The sequence below is a fragment of the Scyliorhinus canicula genome, chromosome 1, assembly GCF_902713615.1.
Source record: "Scyliorhinus canicula chromosome 1, sScyCan1.1, whole genome shotgun sequence".
Taxonomy (NCBI): Eukaryota; Metazoa; Chordata; class Chondrichthyes; order Carcharhiniformes; family Scyliorhinidae; genus Scyliorhinus; species Scyliorhinus canicula.
Genome location: NC_052146.1, coordinates 238295359 through 238319632, shown reverse-complemented (window position 1 = coordinate 238319632; position 24274 = coordinate 238295359). Strand labels below are relative to the sequence as shown.

At 51.0% G+C, this 24274-nt stretch overlaps 1 protein-coding gene across 7 annotated transcripts in view; it reads left to right on the top strand.

Annotated features, from left to right (window-relative positions):
• The window catches only part of LOC119972713 (echinoderm microtubule-associated protein-like 6), a 528500-nt gene that overhangs the window by 496461 nt on the left and 7765 nt on the right, over window positions 1-24274 (top strand). For all 7 annotated transcript variants that reach the window (XM_038809940.1, XM_038809924.1, XM_038809915.1 and 4 more), the window contains 2 exons: window positions 15056-15209; window positions 17024-17124. In XM_038809940.1, coding sequence (XP_038665868.1) covers window positions 15056-15209; window positions 17024-17124 — 255 coding nt within the window. The remainder of the gene's footprint in view (window positions 1-15055; window positions 15210-17023; window positions 17125-24274) is intronic.

Genomic DNA, 24274 nt, shown 5'->3' with positions numbered 1-24274 from the left:
ATTATTACATGAAGACAGGTTATACTGATTGAACTGATTTTGACCATAACCTTTTTCTATGTGTCTTCACTTGCTGTGAAATAAAACAACCTAACAATGTGTAACTGGCCTGAAATATTGCAAATATTTTAGTCCAGCTGAAATAAATTAATAATCTTTATTAATGTCACAAGTAGGCTTACATTGACACTGCAGTGAAGTTACTGTGAAAATCCCCCAGTTGTACACTGAGGGAGAATTCAGAATATCCAATTCACCTAACAGTAAGTCTTTCAGGACTTGTGGGAGGAAACCGGAGCACCCGGAGGACACCCACGCATACATGGGGAGAACGTGCAGACTCCGCATAGACAGTGACCCAAGACGGGAATCGAACCTGGGTCCCTGGTGGTGTGAAGCAACACTGCTAACCACAGTGCTACCATGCAGCCAATTGAGGAACACCCATGCAAAAGACAATAAAATCAAGTATATGTGAAGTTTATGTTACACCTGTCGGATGCACTATTGTATCGTTGGATATTCGACAGTACTAATGGAAGTGACTAACATTACTGTATCTTAGAGAATATAAATTTGTAACAATCAACGTTTTAGTTGCGTGTACAGATTACAAAACTATTCGCTTTCCCACTAGCTGATATATGAGCTTTTCATCTGTTCTCTCCTTTTTTTTGATTTTAGCAATCTATAAAAGTGTTCTCTTGCCTAGTCATGATAATTGCCATGAATAGTCTCTTCAAAACCACTGACAACTCTGACTGACTTGCCCTATTTTCATAGAATTTTCTGCTTTTGTTCAACATTCCCAGTATTTGTCACTTTATGTAGAACAAGTTTTGAGCTCACAAACTGTGACACTAATAAAATCTATTTTACAGAAAAACAGCTACTGATTTTTCCAGAAATAATTTTACACTGTTACAGTAACCTGTTACTTAAAAAGGAACCACTGATATTTTAAGTTAATTTAAAGAATTTTAACCCGTCAACCTAGGTTTTGCTGCAGAGGTGCATCTATTTTGTGTTCCATTTGTTCCTCCGCCTGAAATATTTTTGCCCTGAAAGTTACTGAAAGCATAGCTGATGAGGATGTAGTAAAGAGAATGGGGGCATCTGTGACTGTGGTAAATAAAAAGACTAATGGTTTACCTCCTTAACCAGTAAGGTTTAAAAATAGGGAGGGTGAACAACATTGTAGCAACTTTCTTCATTGAAAGCGCCCTTACATGGTTAAGTACGAATGTAACTTTTCCTTGGCCAGTTTAATTTGTTCAAACTGCAAATATAGCAACGTCTGGAATCTCTCAGGTCCAGATTTTTTCCACAATGGAGAGGCTGTCCATCACGGCAAAAATCCCAGAAACTGACATATTTTCTAAGTCCTGGCTCGGAACCTGGCTTTTCCCATCTTTGCGAGGGTGAGACTAGAGTTGGCCAGAATACATGTGTGAATCGCAGGGGCAGCTGTCTATTTAAATCATCAGGTACCTCTACTGACTTCTGGCATTTCATAGAATTTACAGTGCAGAAGGAGGCCATTCGGCCCATCGAGTCTGCACCGGCTCCTGGAAAGAGCACCCTACCCAAGGTCAACACCTCCACCCTATCCCATAACCCAGTAACCCCACCCAACACTAAGGGCAATTCTGAACACTAAGGGTAATTTAACATGGCCAGTGCACCTAACCTGCACATCTTTGGACTGTGGGAGAAAACCGGAGCACCCGGAGGAAACCCACGCACACACGGGGAGGATGTGCAGACTCCGCACAGACAGTGACCCAAGGACTCTGGAGCTGTGAAGCAATTGTGCTATCCACAATGCTACCGTGCTGCCCTTTGAACCCTGGTTGTGTGAATCACAGATTCCACAGGACAGACCAGGTGAGAGGGGGTCTGAAATTGGTTGGTACTCCTTTGGAGAGGTATGGTACTCCTTTGCAAAGAGTCCAGGGACACCTTTAGGAATGTTAGAATTGAATTCCGGTAGCGGCCATGTCCAGATAGGTTGTTTATACGGCAGCTCCCGCCGGGATCGGATATTTGGGCCCTTTAACGGAGCAGTAGCGGCACTTCGGCGGTAATTCCCGGCATAGCAAGGGGTGCTGGAGAGGTTCCCCTCATCGTTGCATGGAGGGGACCGTGGGGCCGTGAAAAGAGCAATTGCGGTGAAGCGAGTGGGATGGGCGCAAGAGGACAAAATGGCGGCCAGCGCGGACCAGGCAGCGTGGGCCCAGTGGTCGAGGGAGCAGCAGGAGTTCCTGAGAAGCTGCATCGCAGAGCTGAAGACGGAGATGCTGGCCCCTATGAAGGCCTCTATGGAAAAGATGGTGGAGACTCAGAAGATGCAGGAGAAGGCTATTAAAGAGGTGGAGAAGAAGGTCTCTGACAATGAGGATGAGATCCTGGGCCTGGCGGTCAGGGTGAAGGCACATGAGGCCCTGCACAAGAAATGGCAGGAGAGACTGGATGACCTCGAAAACAGGTCAAGGAAACAAAACCTGCAAATTCTGGGCCTCCCTGAAGGTGCGGAGGGGTCGGACACGAACCGTATGTGACCACAATGCTGGGGACGTGATGGGCGCGGGGGCCTTCCCGCGGCCCTTGGAACTGGACGGGGCGCACAGAGTCCTCGCAAGGAAGCCTAGGGCGAACGAACCGCCGAGGCGATGGTGATAAGATTCCACCGCTTCACAGATAAGGAGCGTGTCTTGCGATGGGCAAAGAAGGAGCGGAGCAGTAAGTGGGAGAACTGAGATTCGTATATACCAGGACCTGGGAGCTGAACTGGCTAAGAGGCATGTGGGATTCAACCGGGCTAAGGCGGTCCTCGACAACAAAGGGGTGAAGTTCAGTCTGCTACATCCGGCGAGGCTTTGGATCACGTACCAGGACCGGCATCACTATTTCGATACGCCGGATGAGGTGTGGACATTTATTAAGCGTGAAAAGCTGGACTCGAGCTAAAGGACAGCTACACGATGGCGAAACGCCCTGGTGGGGATGTGTAACCGGGTGTTGTCCTAATGTAAGATTGGAAGCAGAACTTAGGCTGTGAGGGGACCTTGGGGGGGGGGGGGGGGGGGGGGGGGGGGGGGGGGGGTGCTATATGATGGTGAGTTGTTCTTTTCGTTGTTGTTTCGCCCTCTGGGCCCTTGCCATGTTCTCTGATCTGGCGGAGCTCAGCCACAGAAGGGGGGAGTGTGGCCTGACAGTTAGAGCTGCTCTCCAGGTGGGGGGAGTCGCTCTTTTTTCTAGGGACGGGGTAACGGTGTTTCTTGTTTCTCGGGAATAATCTGGTTGGCTTTCTCTCGTTTACCTTTTGGGGAGGGGAGGTTGGGGGCCTGAACAAGGAGACAACAGTAAGGTTGGAGATAGAGGCGGGAGCGGCCGGGGTCAGCATGGGTCAGCTGACTTACGGATGCTTAATGGGGGAAAATCAGTGTTAAGCGGGGGCTTGACAAGAGATGGAGAGTCGGGATGGGAAGCTGCCGGCGGGAGGGCTTGAGTGAGCAGGGGGGGGCGCGGGCCCATGGCTGGCCAAAAAAGGGATGATGGCTAGTGTGGGGGTGGGGGTCAATCCCCTGTCCAGGCTGGTCATATTGAATGTGTGAGGTCAAAACGGGCTGGTCAAGATGGCCCGCGTGTTCCTGCACTTAAAGGGATTAAAGGCAGATGTGGCCATGGTACAGGAGACGCATTTAAAACTCGCTGACCAAACGAGGTTAAGGAGGGGATGGGTGGGCCAGGTGTTCCATTCGGGGCTAGACTCTAAGACCAGAGGGGTGGCAATTCTGGTTAGTAAACGGGTGGCATTCGAGGCAGGGAGTACTGTGGTGGACAAGGGGGGCAGGTACATAATGGTGAGTGGCAAGCTGCAGGGGGCCCGAGTGGTGTTAGTGAACATCTACGCCCCGAACTGGGAGGACGTGGAATTCATGAGGCGCATGCAAGGTAAAATCCCGGACTCGGAGTCAAATAATTTGATAATTGGTGGGGGGGAGACTTCAACACAGTCCTGGATCCGACATTGGACCGGTCTAAGTCCAGGTTGGGAAAGAGACCGGCAGCGGCCAAGGTCCTGAGGGGGTTCATGGATCAGATGGGGGGCGTGGACCCATGGAGATTCGCGCGGCCAAGAGCGAAGGAGTTTCCTTTTTTCTCCCACGTTCACAAAGTGTACTCTCGGATTGATTTTGTTGTGTTGTGCAGGGCGTTAATCCCAAGGGTGGAGGGTGTCAAGTATTCGACCATTGTGGTCTCAGACCATGCCCTGCACTGGGTGGACTTGCGACTAGGGGCGGAGGGAGGGCAGCGCCCTCTTTGGAGGCTGGACGTGGGACTGCTGGCGGATGAAGAGGTCTGTGGGTGGATAAGGAGGAGCATCCAAAAGTATGTGACAATAAACGATACAGGGGAGGTAACAGCGACTACGGTCTGGGAGGCTATGAAGGCAGTTCTTAGAGGGGAGTTAATTTCTATTAGGTCCCATAGAGAGAAGATGGAGAGGGGGAGGCTAGTGGGAGTGATACTCAGAGTAGACAGGAAGTATGCGGAGACCCCGAGGAGGGGCTGCTAAAGGAGTGGCAGAGACTGCAGGCGGAGTTTGATCTGTTTTTTTTTGTTTTTTATAAATTTAGAGTACCCAATAATTTTTTCCAATTAAGGGGCAATTTAGAGTGGCCAATCTACCTATCCTGCACATCTTTTGGATTGTGGGGGTGAAACCCACGCAGACACGGGGAGAATGTGCAAACTCCACACGGACAGTGACCCAGGGCCGGGATTTGAACCCGGGTCCTCAGCGCCGTAGGCAGCAATGCTAACCACTGTGCCACCGTGCTGCCCGAGTTTGATCTGTTGACCACAGGGAAGGCGGAGGCGCAGCTGAGGAAGGTGAAAGGGGCAGTCTACGAGTATGGGGAAAAAGCTAGTTGGGTATTGGCGCACCAACTTCGCAGGAGAGAGGCGGCCAGGGAGATCAGGGGAGTGAGGGATAAGGCAGTTGATACGGTCTTGGGCCCAGAGAAGATCAACAAAGCCTTCAAGGAGTTTTATTGTAAGTCGTACGAGTCAGGACCTCCGGTGGGAGAGGAAGGGATGAAGCAATTTATGGACCAATTGAGGTTCCCAAGGGTGGACGAGGATCTGGTAGAGGGACTGGGGGCCCCGATTGAGTTGGAGGAGATAGTTAAGGGCCTGGATAGTATGCAGTCGGGCAAGGCCTCGGGACTGACGGCTACCCTGTAGAATTCTACAAGAAATTCTCGGAGCTGTTGAGCCCACTCCTGCTAAGAACCTTTAACGAGGCTAAGGAGGGAGGAGCCCTCCCCCAACGATGTCACGGGCCTCGATCTCGCTCATCCTCAAGGGGGGGGGGGGGGGGGGGGGGGGGGGGGGGTGAAGGATCCGCTACAATGTGGGTCCTACAAACCGATATCGCTCCTAAACGTAGATGCCAAACTGCTGGCCAAGATTTTGGCTACTAGAATAGAGGACTGTGCCCCGGGAGTGATCGATGAGGATCAGACAGGCTTCGTCAAATGTGAGGACGCTCCTAAACATTATCATGATGCCCTCAGAAGGAGGGGACGCAGAAGTAGTGGCTGCAACGAATGCAGAGAAAGCCTTTGACCTGGTGGAATGGGAGTACCTGTGGGAAGCATTAAGTCGGTTTGGATTTGGTGACGGATTCATAGTGTGGGTCAAGCTACTGTATCAGGCCCCCGTAGCAAGTGTGTCTACGAACCGGCTGAGGTCGGAGTATTTTAGGCTGCACCTAGGAACGAAGCAGGGGTGCCCCCTGTGGTGAATGTAATATATAGATGTATATATGATAATTCACACTGTCTTTGTAAGCGCAGTAGCACTATCCTACCACTAGGGGGAGTAGCTCTGGGAGTACTCAGGAACTTGTACTGGGCTCCACCCTTAGCTCCGCCCATGACTCCTCCCCCTAGTGCAGCTGTGTAAATACCCTTGTCCAGAGTCAGCCTGAGTTCACTAAGAGATCATCAACCCCCACCACGCGGCCGGCCACGTGCGACTCATGGGGCCGCTATCTTCCTCGCCGCCCGCCACGTGCGATCCACGGGCCCGATCGGCATCTCCGCGCTTGGACAACTCTGCGGAAGAATTCGAATTCGACTATGAACTCAGAGGGCAGTCATCACGGGACCACTCCAGCACAGCTGATCGAGCCGCCGACTACCCGCAACTCAGCGCGGTCACCCTGGACCAATCACGACCAAAGAATCTACGAAACTCAATGGCAGAGGTCCATATCAACAGGTACAAAACGCCATGCCTCTTCGACTCCGGGAGCACGGAGAGCTTCATACATCCAGACCTGGTAAGACGCTGTTCGCTCCCCGTTTCCCCCGTGCAGCAAACTATCTCGCTCGCTTCAGGCTCCCATTCGGTCCAGATCCAGGGGCGCACCGCCGCGACACTCACAATCCGAGGCGCTAGCTACTCGAAATTCAAACTCTACGTTTTGCCCGACCTCTGCACGCCACTCTTATTAGGCCTAGACTTCCAATACAACCTCAAGAGCCTCACCCTCAGATTCGGAGGGCCCCTGCCCCCACTCACGATCTGCAGCCTCGCTACGCTGCGAATCCCCCCCCCCCCCTCCTCTCTTTGCCAATCTCACTAAGGACTGTAAACCCGTAGCCACTCGTAGCAGGCGGTATAGCCTGCAGGATAGGGTATTTGTCAGAGCAGAGGTCCGAAGGCTACTCAGTGAGGGGGTTATAGAGGCTAGCAATAGTCCCTGGACAGCTCAGGTGGTGGTCGTCAAGACCGGGGAAAAATTCCATATGGCGGTCGACTACAGTCAGACCATAAATAGATTTACGCTCCTCGACGCGTATCCCCTCCCCAGGATTGCAGACATGCTAAACCAGATCGCCCAGTACCGGCTCTTTTCCACGGTGGATCTGAAGTCTGCATACCACCAGCTCCCAATCCGCCCGGAGGACCGCCACTACACGGCATTCGAGGCCGATGGCCGCCTCTTCCATTTCCTCCGGGTCCCTTTCGGCGTCACTAATGGGGTCTCGGTGTTCCAACGAGCAATGGACCGAATGGTGGACCAGTACAGGCTGCGGGCCACGTTTCCGTACTTGGACCATCTGCGGCTATGACCAGCAGGACCACGACGCCAACCTCCACCGTTTTCTCCAGATGGCACAGAAACTGAATCTCACGTACAACAAAGAGAAATGCGTTTTCCGCACAACCAGACTAGCCATCCTTGGCTATGTCGTGGAAGACAGAGTCCTGGGCCCCGACCCGGACCGTATGCGCCCTCTTAGAACTCCCTCCCCCTCATTGTCCCAAGGCCCTCAAACGGTGCTTGGGATTTTTTTCCTACTACGCCCAGTGGGTCCCTCAATATGCGGACAAAGCCTGCCCACTCTTTAGGACCACACGATTTGCCCTGTCAGCCGAGGCACGCCAGGCCTTCGATGGCATCAAGGAGGACATCGCCAAAGCGGCCATGCGGGCGGTAGATGAATCCACCCCATTTCAGGTAGAGAGCGACACCTCAGAGGTAGCTCTTGCAGCCACGTTAAATCAGACAGGGAGACCAGTTGCATTTTTCTCCCGTACCCTCTCCGCTTCAGAACTCTGACACTCCTCAGTCGAGAAGGAAGCACAAGCCATTGTGGAGGCTATCCGTCACTGGAGGCACTACCTCGCAGGTAGGAGGTTCACCCTCATCACCGACCAAAGATCGGTCGCCTTCATGTTCGACAACTCGCAAAGGGGCAAAATTAAAAACGACAAAATTCTGAGGTGGAGGATCGAACTCTCCACCTACAATTGCGATATCAAATATCGACCCGGGAAGCTCAACGAGCCTCCGGATGCCCTATCCCACGGGACATGCGCCAGCGCGCAGATCGACCGATTAAAAGTCATCCACAATGAACTCTGCCACCCGGGGGTCACATGGCTCGCCCACCAAATCAGGGCCCAAAACCTGCCTTTCTCCAACGAGGAGGTAAAAGCGGTCACCAGGGACTGCCCGATCTGTGCGGAGTGCAAACTGCACTTCTATAGACCAGACAGGGCCCACCTGGTCAAGGCTTCTAGGCCCTTTGAACGCCTTGCGATTGATTTCAAAGGGCCACTCCCCTCAACTAACAAGAACGTTTACTTCTTAAACGTCGTAGACGAGTTCTCCCGTTTCCCATTCGCTATCCCGTGCCCCGACATGACCTCCCACACAGTCATTAGGGCCCTGCATAGCATCTTCACCCTGTTTGGTTTCCCCAGCTACGTACACAGCGACCGGGGTTCGTCCTTCATGAGCGACGAGCTGCGTCAGTACCTGCTCGACAAGGGCATTGCCTCGAGCAGGATTACCAGCTACAACCCCAGGGGGAACAGAGAACACGACGGTCTGGAAGACCGTCCTACTGACCCTCCGGTCTAGAAAGCTCCAAGTCTCCCAGTGGCAGGAAGTCCTCCCAGACGCGCTCCACGCTATTAGGTCCCTTTTGTGCACGGCGACCAACCAGACCCCTCACAAGAGGGTCTTCATTTTTTCCAGGGGCACTGCCACGGGGGTCTCACGTCCGGCATGGCTGAGGACGCCGGGTCCCGTACTTCTCAGGAAACACGTCAGGACGCACAAAACCGACCCCCTTGTTGAAAAGGTGCGCCTGCTCCACTCCAACCCCCAGTACGCTTTCGTCGAGTTCCCTGACGGCCATCAGGACACAGTATCCCTCAGGGATCTGGCACCCGCCGAATCCAGCGGCCCCTCTACCCCCACAGAAGGACCTCTCACCCTACACCCCATGCTGCCACCCCCTTGCGCTCCCGAGCCCACGAGCTCGCTCCACCAGTTCCGCGCCCCCGCGCCAGCCAGCCCCCAGCGCCCCCAGTCCCCGGTCGAAGCAGGAGAGTATGAAGCTCGGATACAACCCTCCCTGGAGTCCGCCATCGTACCCCAGCACACAACACCCATCCAGCCACCGCAAGAGGCTGCAACCCCGGTGCTCCGCAGATCACAGCGGACAACTCGACCACCGGACAAACTGACTTTATAGACCACCACCCCCGCCGGACTTGATTTTTTTTGCAAGGGGTGAATGTGGTGAATATAATATATAGATGTATATATGATAATTCATTAGCGCTATCCTACCACTAGGGGGAGTAGTTCTGGGCGTACTCAGGAACTTGTACTTGGCTCCGCCCACGACTCCTCCCCCTAGTGCAGCTGTATAAGTACCCTTGTCCAGAGTCAGCCTGACTTCACTAAAAGTTAGTGAACTTTAGTTCAACGGGTAACAGGCTGGCTCTGAAGTAAGTTGATTAAAGCCTAGATTCATATCGGAAACACGTGTCTGGTGAATTGATGGTTCCATCACCCCCTATCCCCGCTACTATTTTACTTCCTTGCAATTGAGACGTTGGCCAAAGCGCTAAGGACTTCTAGGAACTGGAAGGTGCTGGTTCGGGGGAGGAGCACCGGTTTCGCTCTATGCAGACGACCTGCTCCTGTATATTTCGGACCTGCTGGAGGGGATGGAGGAGGTTATGCAAATATTAAGGGACTTCGGGAGTTTCTCGGGGTACAAGTTGAACATGGTCCTCCCCAGATTCCTGTTCGTTTTCCAGTGCCTTCCCATCTTCATCCCCAAATCCTCCTTCAAGCGGGTGAACAGGATTATCACGGGATTTGTGTGGGCAAACAAGACCCCCGCGAGTTAAAAGACTGTTTTTAGAGCGCAGTAGGGGATGGGGAGGGTTGGCACTACCGAACTTCTGTAGTTACTACTGGGCGGCTAATATAGCCATGATTAGGAAATGGATAATGGAGGAGGAGGTGGCGTCATGCAAAGGCACCAGCCTAGGGGCACTGGTAACGGCACAGCTGCCATTCTCGCCGGCACGATACACCATGAGCCCGGTGGTGACGACGGCACTGAGGGTTTGGGGTCAGTGGAGAAGGCACAGGAAGGAGATGGGGGCCTCAGTTTGGACCCCAATACGGAATAATCGTAGATTTGTCCCGGGCAAGATAGACGGAGGGTTTCAAAGTTGGCACAGGGCAGGCACCAGAAGAATGGGGGAACCAGTTCATAGGACTTTCCCAAGCTTGAAGGCACTGGAGAGAAATACAGTCTGCCCCCTGGACGTGCCTTCAGATACCTCCAAGTCCGCGCCTTTCTCAAAAAACAGGTGGGGACATTTCCGTTGCTACCCCCTCGCAGGATACAGGACAGGGTGGTCTCTGGCATCTGGGTAGGGGAGGGGAAGGGGTCAGACATCTACCAAGAACTGCAGGAGGCGGAGAAGGCCCCAGAGGAGGAACTGAAGGGCAAGTGGGAGGAGGAGCTGGATGAGGGCCTGTGGGATGATGCCCTGGGCAGGGTAAATTCCTCCTCATCATGTGCCAGGCTCAGCTTAATTCAATTTAAGGTGGTACATGGGCACACATGACGACGACGAGAATGAGCAAGCTCTTTGGGTTTGAGGACAGATGTGCGAGATGTTCAGGAAGCCCAGCAAACCATGTCCATATGTTCTGGGCATGCCAGGCGCTTAAAGATTTCTGGCAGGGCTTTGCAAAAGCTATGTTCAAGGTCTTTGACGCTCGGGTAAAGCCGAGTCCGGAGATAGCGATATTTGGGGTGTCGGAAGTGAAGGAGGCCGACATCCTGGCCTTTGCCTCCCTGGTAGCCCGGAGATGGATCTTGTTAATGTGGAGAGACGCAAAACCCCTGAGTGTGGAGACCTGGGTTAGTGACATGGCTGGGTTTCTTAGTCTTGAGAAAATAAAATTTGCCTTGACAGGGTCCTTGCTGGGGTTTGCCCGGTGGTGGCAACCGTTCCTTGACTTTCTGGGCGAGCGTTAAAATGTCGTCAGCAGCAATCCGGGAGGGGGGTGAGGGGGGAACTGTTCATTTAATGTATATTCTCTTTGTGTATAATGAAAATAGCCACCTTGTTTTTTTCACTGGTTATGTAAAAATTCTGTTTGAAAAAGACTTTAATAAAAACAAATTTTTAAAAAAAGGAATGTTAGAATTAAACATGGTTGTGCACTTCTTATGCACAAACTCATCAAAATTGTCCAGCTGTTAAGGAACTGTTAAATCCGTGCAGGAAGTGTCGCTGCTGCCCAAGAATTTTCAAAGCTGTCAAAACCTTTCAGGAGGTGTCCAAGATTACTAGGTGAGCTGGCATGGAGGAGGTAATGGTAAAACGTGGTGCGTGGGAGTCTTGAGTTGGCAATAAGTTGGCATAGGGGATATCAGAGCCAGATTTGGTGGGTAGAGAGACAGAGAGTGGCATAGGAATCATGAGGAACCATGAAGTTTGAGTGGGAGCTTGGGTTGGCATGGATGGAGCATTGAGAGTATGGAAAGGATGGAGGATATAAAAAAAATTAAACAGTGCCAGAGTTCAGAGGTAGCCCATGCACCCAGCCCGCCATGTTCTTGGTCGCCTGTCCTGAATCCTATTTCAGCCTGCCCCCTTGCCTCCCCAAGAAAACACTCGAGCTGCAGGCAGCCATTTATAAAGGTTGGGTCCGCCCGGCCGGGAGATCTCCCAACTCTGCACATCCAACCCAGGGATGAAAATCTGGGCCTCGGAGAGGTTGATGGCAAGCTCTCATTTTCCCAAAGTGTATGGCAGAGCAACACCTATGAGGTACACTTTCCTCACAACAAATTCCTGGAACGTTTGCACACTGATATCAGCAAGCGTATTAAACAGTGTTAATTTACGAACAATACATTTTTGTTATTTTTTGGTTCCTGCTTTCCCCATTCTTTGCTTTCTATTTTCATTGTTTAAAATGTATTTTATTTTGTCAAATATAACTTTCTTAAAAGGAATGTCAAATGTATTTGCTCCCATTATCCAACTTGGAGGAGATGGGACCAATGTTCAAAAATTGATCCTCTAATTGTTTGAAGAATAACTGCAGAATTCCAGCAGTTAAGGACCAAAGGTAAATCACTAAAATATTTCCATTACAGACATGAACAAGTCAACTTCTGACATGATTTTTCAGTACCAAATAGAATTTTGTTAATGCTGAATGAATTTTTATCCACTACATCAGCAGCATAATTTATTTCAAGTGAGATAACTGAATTTTGCAGCAGTGGTGATTTAAATTCAGAAATGCAGAAACATTTCAGTGGTACATGTCTGTCATATATTCGTCTAGAATTTCCTGTCCAGAGGAGGGACATGACTTTCTCCAGCTAGACAAACTACACTGTGACTTGCCCATTTCCATGGGTTGAGGGTGATAACCTATGCATGATGGGACTCTCAGCAGGATCCTCACAACAGAAAGCACTACATGAGGGGGCGATATAGGTGATAATGCAACATGACACCAAAAAGAAAGGAAGCAGAACCCTCACAATGTATTTTAAGTTTAAAATGACTTTTAAGAACCAAGGCATTTTAAAAAGAGAGAGCAACCTTTAAAGGAGAGGCAATACGGAGGTAATTTAGTAATGGAGAGGGATAGGTGCGAGCAACAGGGCAAGGTTTATAATTGGGGGAAGGGTAAATACAATGCTGTCAGACAAGAATTGAAGTGCAGAAGTTGGGAACATAGGCTGTCAGGGAAGGACACAAGTGAAATGTGGAACTTGTTCAAGGAACAGGTACTGCGTGTCTTTGATATGTATGTCCCTGTCAGGCAGGGAAGAGATGGTCGAGTGAGGGAACCATGGTTGACAAGAGAGGTTGAATGTCTTGTTAAGAGGAAGAAGGAGACTTATGTAAGGCTGAAGAAACAAGGTTCAGACAGGGCGCTGGAGGGATACAAGATAGCCAGGAGGGAACTGAAGAAAGGGATTAGGAGAGCTAAGAGAGGGCATGAAAAACCTTTGGCGGGTAGGATCAAGGAAAACCCCAAGGCCTTTTACACATATGTGAGAAATATGAGAATGACTAGAGCGAGGGTAGGTCCGATTAAGGACAGTAGCGGGAGATTGTGTATTGAGTCTGAAGAGATAGCAGAGGTCTTGAACAAGTATTTTTCTTCAGTATTTACAAACGAGAGGGGCCATATTGCTGGAGAGGACAGCGTGAAGCAGACTGATAAGCTTGAGGAGATACTTGACAGGAAGGAAGATGTGTTGCGTGTTTTGAAAAACTTGAGGATAGACAAGTCCCCCGGGCCTGACGGGATATATCCAAGGATTCTATGGGAAGCAAGAAATGAAATTGCAGAGCCGTTGGCAATGATCTTTTCGTCCTCGCTGTCAACAGGGGTGGTACCAGAGGATTGGAGAGTGGCGAATGTCGTGCCCCTGTTCAAAAAAGGGAATAGGGATAACCCTGGGAATTACAGGCCAGTTAGTCTTACTTCGGTGGTAGGCAAAGTAATGGAAGGGTACTGAGGGATAGGATTTCTGAGCATCTGGAAAGGCATTGCTTGATTAGGGATAGTCAGCACGGATTTGTGAGGGGTAGGTCTTGCCTTACAAGTCTTATTGAATTCTTTGAGGAGGTGACCAAGCATGTGGATGAAGGTAAAGCAGTGGATGTAGTGTACATGGATTTTAGTAAGGCATTTGATAAGGTTCCCCATGGTAGGCTTATGCAGAAAGTAAGGAGGCATGGGATAGTGGGAAATTTGGCCAGTTGGATAACAAACTGGCTAACCGATAGAAGACAGAGAGTTGTGGTGGATGGCAAATATTCAGCCTGGAGCCCAGTTATCAGTGGCGTACCGCAGGGATCAGTTCTGGGTCCTCTGCTGTTTGTGATTTTCATTAACGACTTGGATGAGGGAGTTGAAGGGTGGGTCAGTAAATTTGCAGATGATACGAAGATTGGTGGAGTTGTGGATAGTGAGGAGGGCTGTTGTCGGCTTCAAAGAGACATAGATAGAATGCAGAGCTGGGCTGAGAAGTGGCAGATGGAGTTTAACCCTGACAAGTGTGAGGTTGTCCATTTTGGAAGGACAAATCTGAATGCGGAATACAGGGTTAATGGTAGGGTTCTTGGCAATGTGGAGGAGCAGAGAGATCTTGGGGTCTATGTTCATAGTTCTTTGAAAGTTGCCACTCAAGTGGATAGAGCTGTGAAGAAGGCCTATGGTGTGCTAGCGTTCATTAGCAGAGGGATTGAATTTAAGAGCCGTGAGGTGATGATGCAGCTGTACAAAACCTTGGTCAGGCCACATTTGGAGTACTGTGTGCAGTTCTGGTCACCTCATTTTAGGAAGGATGTGGAAGCTTTGGAAAAGGTGCAAAGGAGATTTACCAGGATGTTGCCTGGAATGGAGAGTAGGTCATACGAGGAAAGGTTGAGGGTGCTAGGCCTTTTCTCATTAGAACGGAGAAGGATGAGGGGCGACTTGATAGAGGTTTATAAGATGATCAGGGGAATAGATAGAGTAGACAGTCAGAGACTTTTTCCCCGGGTGGAACACACCATTACAAGGGGACATAAATTTAAGATAAATGGTGGAAGATATAGAGGGGATGTCAGAGGTAGGTTCTTTACCCAGAGAGTAGTGGGGGCATGGAATGCACTGCCTGTGGTAGTAGTTGAGTCGGAAAATTTATGGACCTTCAAGCGGCTATTGGATAGGTACTTGGATTAGGGTAGAATAAGGGAGTGTAGGTTAACTTCTTAAGGGCAGCATGGTAGCATTGTGGATAGCACAATTGCTTCACAGCTCCAGGGTCCCAAGTTCGATTTCGACTTGGGTCACTGTCTGTGTGGAGTCTGCACATCCTCCCCGTGACTGCGTGGGTTTCCTCCGGGTGCTCCGGTTTCCTCCCACAGTCCAAAGATGTGCAGGTTGGGTGGATTGGCCATGAAAAATTGTCCAAAATTCTATGATTAACCTAGGACAAAAGTTCGGCGCAACATCGTGGGCCGAAGGGCCTGTTCTGTGCTGTATTTCTCTCTCTCTCTCTCTCTAATTCCAGCCTTTGGTATGAATTGAAAAGCAAGTATTAATATTGTGGAGGCTATGTAATAATGCAAACTTGATGATAGAAATATTTTCATTTTTTTATATGTTTTTCCTCTCTTTGAATAGCATTCTAGGAGATGAGGTCCTTGGAATTTGGCCACGAAACGCTGATAAAGCAGATGTCAACTGTGCTTGTGTATCACATGCTGGGTTAAACTTAGTGACTGGGGATGACTTTGGTTTGGTGAAGCTTTTTGATTTTCCTTGCACTGAAAAATATGTAAGTGAAATTTTAATCCTTAAACTGAAATATCAGTCGTAAGCTATTTATGCAAGTCTTTTTCTTTAATTTTTGGTGTAAATTTCATATATAACCAGATACTTGATTATAGCACTACTATAGTCACAAAACATCTTAGAAAACGTTTAGAGCCTGAAACTCCTGGACCTTGGTGAAGATGGCAGGAGCAGTGTAACCAATTTGTCTGGGGCAGGATTTGAGTTGAAGACTCAGTTTGTCCCAATGCCTTTTTTCTATGGTGCCAAACTCCATCACAACCGGGGATATGTTTCTTGTGCCTGCCCCGTCCATGTGAAAGTGACTGGAAGAGGTGAACTTGGAAGTATTAGATAGGCAGAGGAGAAGCCACTCAGCTCCTCAAACCTGTTCAGCCATTCAATTAAATCATACCTGGTGTGCACCTCAACTTTATTTAGCTCCTTTGAGCTCCATTATTCATTGCCAGAAATCTATCGATCTCAATTTTTTAAAAATTCAGTTGACCCAGAATCTGTAACCATTTGGGGAGACTTCCAATGTTCCACTGTGTTTTATGTGAAAAAGTGCATGTGGATTTCACTCTGAAATGGCCACGGTTAACTTTTAAGGCTTTGCTCCACTTTACATATACAGGGGGCGGGATTCCCCGAGCCCCGCGCTGGGCCAGAGAATCGCCGCAACCACGCCCCAACGCCGGCACAAGATTCTCCAAGGAGCGGAGAATCGGCACCATTTGCGCCGGCGCGTTTGGCGTTTGTCACGGGCCGCTGTCCGCAGGCCGGGCCGCCGATTCTCCGGCCTTGATGGGCCGAGCAGCCGCGCGGAAACCGCAGAGTCCTGTCAGCGCCGTCCATACCTGCTCACAGCTGGCGGGAACTCTGCACGCAGGGTCGGGGGGCGGCCTGTGGGGGGAGATGGGGGGGCTCCTTCACGGGGGGGGGGGGGCCTCTGGAAGGGGTCTGGCCCGCAATCGTAGCCCACCAATCGGCGGGCCGGCCTCTCCAGCTCTGGCCCTATTTTGCTATGCGACCGGCCCCTGAACCCCCTCGCCATGTTGCGTCGGGGCCGGCGTGTTGAGGAAGTCCCCTGCGCATGCGCGGGTTGGCGTGGCACCACTGCGCATGCGCGGGTTGGCACGGCGCCCAGTTGGCGCCGGGAAGGGAGGCTGGAGCGGCGTTAACCACTCCAGCGCCGTACTGGCCCCCTATGGGGGCCAGAATCGGTAGCGCCCGCACCCATTTCACGCTGTCGTGAAACACGACGGCGTTCACAACGCCGCGGGCACTCTGCCTCCATTTCGTAGAATCCCGCCCCCTATATCTACCCTATCAAATCCTTGTATTACTTTAAAGATCAGAATCTGATCATTCCTCAACCTTCTAATGTAAAATTTATATGCACAAAGTTTATGCAAGAGACATGTTGTGATCTTATCATCTATCACAGATGTAACTAGCTCTGTTCCCTTTGCAACAAAATCATTTTCCATGAGAGAAGCGGCAACTTTGATTTCTTATAATTTTTTTAAATCTGTAGCCACTTTCAGTCCCCATCTTGTTAGATGCTGCTACACAATTTCTGGCCCCTTTCCTTCACTGACAGCCTACTAACACCACCAAGGCTGTGGTTGCCTGTGAACAAACCTGGCCTTGATGCAGTTGGAAATGTAGCAGACGGGCAGTTGGAAGGTCCCACCCCTCTGCATTGATGGCAGAACAGGGCCCAAAGAATTGTAGATTTTATATTTTCAATGCTGTGGTTTTGAACTATTAACGAGTAATCTTGCATTTTTTCTTTTGATTGTTTTTTGACAGGCAAAACACAAGCGTTATTTTGGTCATTCTGCTCATGTAACCAATGTACGCTTTTCACATGATGACAAATATGTTATTAGTGCTGGTGGCGATGACTGCAGGTAAGATGCTTCGTAGTGACCGCAGAGAATGTGAAGAACCTGAAAAACTGTAGATCTTTGCAACGCAATAGGGTGCCAATAGTTTTATAACGATTTTACAATAATTTACAGTGCCAATCTCTAATTATTAAGGGGAAAAAAATGAAGTGGTAATTAAGATTATAGGGCGCGATTTCCGGAAAGATTTCTAATTGTGGTAGCGAGCGGGAACTGCCACAAGCTTCCCGCTGCTCGGCCCGGCGGGGCCAGGAACTCTATTCAACGTTAATTGTCCCACTTAATGAGGCCCACGGTCTTCTTGCCATAAATGAGGGCTCGCCAGCCGATTCGCCGGGACCATGTTTGCCAGCCCCCATGCTAACAATGTCGAGCAACACTTAAACAGCAGTTGCACAGCCAACCCACTCAGTTCGCAGCCATGGTGCCGAGATGACCAGCCCCACGATTCAGTGATACAGACCTGGGGCGGCTCCACGATTTGGAGGAGGCCAGGGGGACGTCCTGTTTCCTGAGGGTCCCAGAGGGTGAGCCACAGGGCATCCAGTGCCACCTGGGACGAAGTGGCAGCGGCTGTAAGCTCAGGGGGTGTGACCAGGAGGACTGGCCTCCAGTGTCATAAGAAGGTCAGCAACCTACACCAGGCAGCATGGGAGAATTTACAACAATGCTCTCACACAATCGCCGGGAGAGGGCCCAGACTGGTGGAGGGGTGCCGGACATATAAATCCTCACCACCTTCAAGGAATAGGCCCAGAACGTAATGGGGGTGGCCAAGGTCAGAGCGGTCACCAATGCGGAGGTCAGCGCATGCCGCAGAGGTGAGGATACACTGGGCTCCACCCGGAGGACCTGTCACATATGAGTTGGTATTGCCATTCTGACTGTCTCATCCCTCCCACTGACCACATGTCCATTCTCCCACAGGTACTCCAGCCAACGGTGCTGGCCCATCCAGGGCGGGCCTCTCCCCTGCCTCCCACGAGACCACCTTGGAGCAGAGCTCCGAGGATGCCACGATCAACGCAACCCCACCCTCAACCAGCGAGATACACGCACCTCGGTGGAAAAAATTAGTGGACAGGCTTCTGGGGAACAATCTGATGAGCACCACACATCAGGTGGAGACAGGAACCCCCAAACAAGGCAGCAGTTGGAGGACTGCTGGATCCCAGGTTCCAGCTGCGTCCCAGTCAGATGCTGAGTCTATGGAACAGGGTTACATGGAGCTGATAGAGACGTTAGTGACGGCCAGGATATTCAGAGGGAGATCATAGATCATAGAATTTACAATGCAGAAGGAGACCATTTGCCCCTTCAAGTTTGCACCGGCTCTTGGAAAGAGCATCCCATTTACACTTCCAACCAATCCCCGTAACCATGTAACCCCACCTAACCTTTTTGGACACTAAGGGCAATTTAGCATGGCCAATCCACCTAACCTGCACATCTTTGGACTGTGGGAGGAAACCGGAGCACCCAGAGGAAACCCACGCAGACACGAGGAGAACGTGCAGACTCCACACAGACAATGACCCAAGCCAGGAATCGAACCTGGGACCCGAGAGCTGTGAAGCAACTGTGCTAACCGCTGTGTTACCGTGCTGCTCTTGTGTCAGCAACATTCCAGCAGGCCCATAGCTGATTGGAGGAGTGCAAGAGGCTACGGGTGCAGGAGATGTCGCTGGGAATGCTTGGCATTGAGGCCAACTCTGTTAGGGTGGCGACTGCAGTGCAAAGCCTGATGCACAACGTCGGCATCATTCGTGGAGGTGTCCAAGATGTTGTTCAGTTGGTGACGGTCATGACTGAGGGCCTCGGCAGAATGTCCTACTTGCTGGTGGATGTGAGCTAGTGCCAGGCTGATTTTGATGAGGGGCTGTGGGCATGTACCGTTCTCAGATGGGAATGGCCGAGGGCTTCGACATGATGGTGCAGACATCGGGGAGCCGCCAGGGCTAGCAGAGCTAGACGTTGCTGGGGCAGCCGGGGCTGGAACCAGCTGCTCCGAGGCGTACCCCGGGGCTCTATGGCACCAAGCAGGAGGAGAGGGTGCTGGGTGCCAACCCGGACCGGTTCCATGGAGTGGGGATGGTGGCCACCAGCTCCCCCGGGTTCGACAGCTCTGATGTCGCATTTCGAAACCACCACACGGGATGCCGGCACAGCGGTGCGTGTGTCCTCAACAAGTGCGCTGGGGCCCTCCGTTCCCAGAGGCCCCAAAGGATGTCTGCCAGGGACATCGAGGGCCACGGGACGTGGTAAGTAGCTGGCTGCCTCCACCTCAGATGTGCATCCTGGTCACACGCCTCGATGTAGCAGTAAAGCAAGAAAGGTTAGGCACATTGAGGATCATTGAAGGCAATGGCGGGGTGGGAGGTAAAAGGTGAGGGCGTGGTGGGGAGAATGGGGTGGTACCATCGGGAGAGTGGGGAATTGTGCGACAGCTGTGACTCATTAAAAACCCTTGACCACAAGCAGTATGATGCCTGTAACTTTCTTCTGCAGTGCAGCCCAACCTCCAAACCCTTGGCCCATCTCTCCAGGCATCTCCCCCTCCCAGGCACACTGCGTGCAGGTGATGGGTGTGAACGAGCACTCAGCAGACAGGCAGAGGTCAGACTGGCATAGATTGAGGAGCACTGATGCTCAGCTCTCTACAGGTTATCATCACCTCCCTGCCCTCGACAGTGACCCGCTGACTGTGCCAACACAGTCCTAGCATCCTAGAGTGATGTGACACAGGCTCTGGGAGGGTGGGAAATGGGGTTGGGAGGTGAGTAAGGTATCAAGACGGACCAGGCCACGTCCTATGTGAAGCGGGCAAGTATGAGGGCCTCCCTGGCCCTGCAGGATTGCCGGACCCTCGCCTCTGCTGCCTGTCCTGCAGCCTCCAACCTGTCCTTTGGTTCCTCCTCGTTATTGTCTTCCAGCCCTGCTAGTCCGGCGCCGCCACATCGTCCTCCTCCTCCTTCTCGTCGTCCTCCTCCTAACATTTTCCTCAGTCCCAATTTCCAGCATGTCGCCCCGCTGCTGTGCCAGGGCTGCCCTCCGGATGGTGTACTGCAGGGCACGGAATGGTCAAGGCATTGGAACCACATTTTGAGCAGTCCGATGCTCCGCTCAGTGACAGCCTGGGTGGCCACTTCAATCTCCAGCCTCCGTAGTGTCATTAGCCAGGACCTCAGCAGGTAGCAAGAGCCTGCCGCCCAACCTGGGGTGGTCCTCGAAGAGTCTGGGATGACTGACTGCCCCAGGATGTAGCTGTCGTGCTCACTCCCTGGGAAGCATGCGCACACATGCTTGATCGTCATGTGGTGGTCACCCGCAAGCTAAATGTTCAGGAATGGAAACCCCTTCCTGTAAACGTAGGGCACTCCCAGATGCCCGGTGAGCACAAGGCGACATGCGTGCAATCTATTAGCCTCTGGACCTGGGCCATCCCGGCGATGGCGGAGAGTCCTGCTGCCTGGGCACAATCCTGGGGTTGTCATGGTGGTGTTGCATACATTGACCCCTCAGCGCCTCACCTCTCCCCCCCCCCCCCCCCCCCCCCCCCCCGCCCTTCACATGATGCCCTGCACCAGCTGAGGGTCCCCCGCCCTCTGCTGAGCACTAGGACGGCAAGCCCAGCACCCCCCGGTCTCTTTACCTGTAAACAAAGATGGCTGCTCACCTCCTCGGCTCACCGCAGAAACCCTTCTGTCAGGTTCACGTTTTTCAAAAGGAGTACTAATGGGCTCCAGAGTGACCACTTGCTGGGGTGGCCGGTGAATCACAGGAGGCCCAGTCACAAAGGGAAATGCTGCTGTCTCTGGCTGCTGTGACACAGACCCAGGTGGTGGCACAGTCGATGGATGATGTGGTACAGTACCAGTCGCAGATGGTCCATTCCCTGTGCTCCATGGCCACGAGCATGGAGACCCTGGCCGAGACCAAAGCGGGCCTCCAGAACTGACAGCACCAGGGCCTGGTTACCCCTGAAGACGGCTGCCAATGGGGACCCAGGTCACAGGGCGGGAATCCCAGCAGGCTGCCTCCACTTCCATTGTACTGCCTGGGGATCCACCTAGATGTAGCATTAGGATCCAGAAAGTTAGACACCAGTTAGATTGGCACAGTTAAAGGGGCTAGAGCAAGTATCTGTAAATATTTGTGCACATTCAATACCTATTCACAGTGTTACAATCTCCCTTGATGCACTGTTTGATAGGTGTGAGGGGTGGACTCGTCTGGGCTGACCAGAGAGGGGTTAAGAGGAGAGGGATGAGAGGATGGGTGGATGTTGCGGGTGACCTCGGCTCCCCATTCTCCCCCCCCCCCCCCACCCCAGGGATTCGATGGGACCGTATGGTTGAATAGCCAGCTCACATGCAGGGATCACCCAGGTGTATGGTGGAAAGAGTTACCGTGGGCAAGACTCAGACATTGTCAAACAATACAGAGCATGGAGCTCATCACAAAGTGGGCCATCATCATTCTCCATCCCATGAACCAGGCCCGGTGTTACTGCCAACCCAGAACCCGCACCCTGTAGTGCTGCAGGTATGTATCATGGGGGCTGCAGGCGAGGTGGTGGCCAGACCAGGGGTGGAGGGGGGGTGAAGATGTGGGGTTGGGATGTGGTAACCGTGCCCCTGGCCGGTCCCCGCCCTAGTGGTGAACCTGGAAGCAATCAAAGCGCCTCGTGCGCGTTAGCACTGGTGCACACGTCGTGCGGTCTCCTGGACCCCCTGCCCTGCCCATCCCCACTCTCCCCCACATCCTCCTCGTCGGAAACCACCGGGGCTGGATTCTCCGCAGCCCCGCGCCGAAATCGCATTCGGCGCAGGGGCAGAGAATCCCTGTTTACACGGAAATCTTAGCCATCACCGCGCCCGCGATTCTCCGGTCCCCAGAGAATCGCTTGCGGGCAATTCACGCGGCGCATTAGGGGATCATTGGCAGAGCCCCCACCGCGATTCTTCAACAAAACTGACTGAGTTCCCGATGGCGTGGTTCTAACCACTGGTGGGGGGCGGGGGGATCGAGCACCGGTGGGGGCCTCATGGGCGGCCAGGGCAACGATTGGACGGCTCGGATCCGCAGCCACCTGCAATCTCGGGGAGGGCCTACATTATCAATGTCTGTCCGAATCCGCCATTGTGCACGGCGTGGCCGCTGCAGGCCACCACCGTGTGCATGTGCAGATTTGCGACCGGTAGTGCAGGCCCGTATCCGCAGCTGAAGCTGTGAGAAGCACTCCATGGCCCTGCCAGTCCCTGCAAGGTAGGGGAATAGCTGTAGATTTTTCTGAGAAAATTCAAGAGTGAAACGTCTGCGTTTTTACTCTGGCATGGGGACTTAGCCCCATTTTTGGAGAATCCAGTCCCAGGCCCACAAACTCCTCCATCAGCATGTCACCCCTCTGTTGCGCGATGTTCTAGAGGACGTAGCAGGCCGCCAAAGCGAAAGTAAAAAGCTGACAGACAGTGCCACCCACACTCTGACATCACTGATAAACACACATTTCTTAAAGATATATTTCTTAAACACTCATTTCTTAAAGGTACTTTCACTTGACACCTCCCCCCCCCAGGAAAAAATAAACCATCCACTTCAAGATGGTTTCATTTTTCACCTTTTCACCATCTATAAGAAATGCACACAGTAAATATACTTTTTTGTTTCAAAAAATAATACACGCAAACAGATATAATAATATAGTCCATTTTTGTTTTTCTTCCTCCAACTGAAATCCTTCTCGATTGACAGTCTCTTTGAACAATAAGGTCTCTGCATGATCCATCCATTTTGCTACGTCTCAGCATTTCTCTTTAAAGTCAGATACGTAAATTAAATCTGATCACAGAGTCCCTTGTAATTCTCTAACACAAGAGCATTGGTTATCACAGCTTTCAGGCAGTCAAATGCAGGTTGACACTCCGCTGTCCACTGAAATTTTTGACGTTCCTTCAGCAAGCCCATCAGTGGAGCAACTATGCTACAAACATTTTGCACAAGTCCACTCATGCCAAGAAATCCCATTATTTCCCTTCGTCTTGAGGGTATTGAAAACTTCTCAATAACTGTTGCTTTCACATCCCGTGGGGCCATTCGACCCTGTCCGATTGTATCGCCAAGGAAAGTGACTTGAACTTTTCCAAATCCACGTTTGGCTAGGTTTACCACCAAACACGCCTCCTGAAGATGATCAAATAACTCCATCAGATGTTTGAAATGTTCTTTCCATGTCTGGCTGAAAATTACCACGTCGATGTATACCGCACAATTGGGTAATCCTGAAACAACTTTGTTAGTTAACCGTTGAAATGTGGCTGGGGCGTTTTTCATGCCAAATGGCATACTTTGAATTGGTAAATACTATCTGGAGTCACAAAAGCTGAAATCTCCTTCGCCCTTTTGGATAAAGGTACCTGCCAGTAACCTTTAAGTAAATCCAGTTTGCAAATAAAAGCTGGTTGTCCCACTTTAACAATGCAATCCTCCAAACGTGGGATAGGATAAGAGTCCGTTCTTGTAACTGCATTAACCTTTCTGTACCATCTGGTTTAGGTACCATCACCATGGGTGCGCTCGATTGGCTGCAACCTACTTCAATTATGCCATTTTTAAGCATACTCTCAATCTCTTTGTTAACCTGTGCCATTTTAAAGGGTTAAGTCTGTATGGATGTTGTTTGATTGGAACAGCATTTCCCACATCTACATCATGTATAGCCATTTTAGTACTTCCCAATTTATCTCTACAAACTTGCCCACGTGATATCAATAACTCTTTCAGGTCAGTCCGTTTTTCCTCTGGAAGGTAACTCAACAATTTATCCCAATTTTTAAGAACATCCTCATTTTCCAATTTAATTTGAGGTATGTCAAATTCACAGTCATCTGGATTTGGTTTGTCACTTTGAGTTAGAATCATTAAAACCTCCTTTTTCTCACCTTCCCTTTGAAAGTACATTTTAAGCATATTCACATGACACACTCGGTCAGTCTTCCTTCTATCTGGTGTTTTTACCACATAATTCACCTCACTTAATTTCCTTTCGAGTCTGGATGGTACGCAGTTGATTTAACTTGTTTTATTCCCAAGCTATCTATAACTTCTTTGAATAACCTTGAGATAAAATTCAATCCTTGATCCGATTATATTT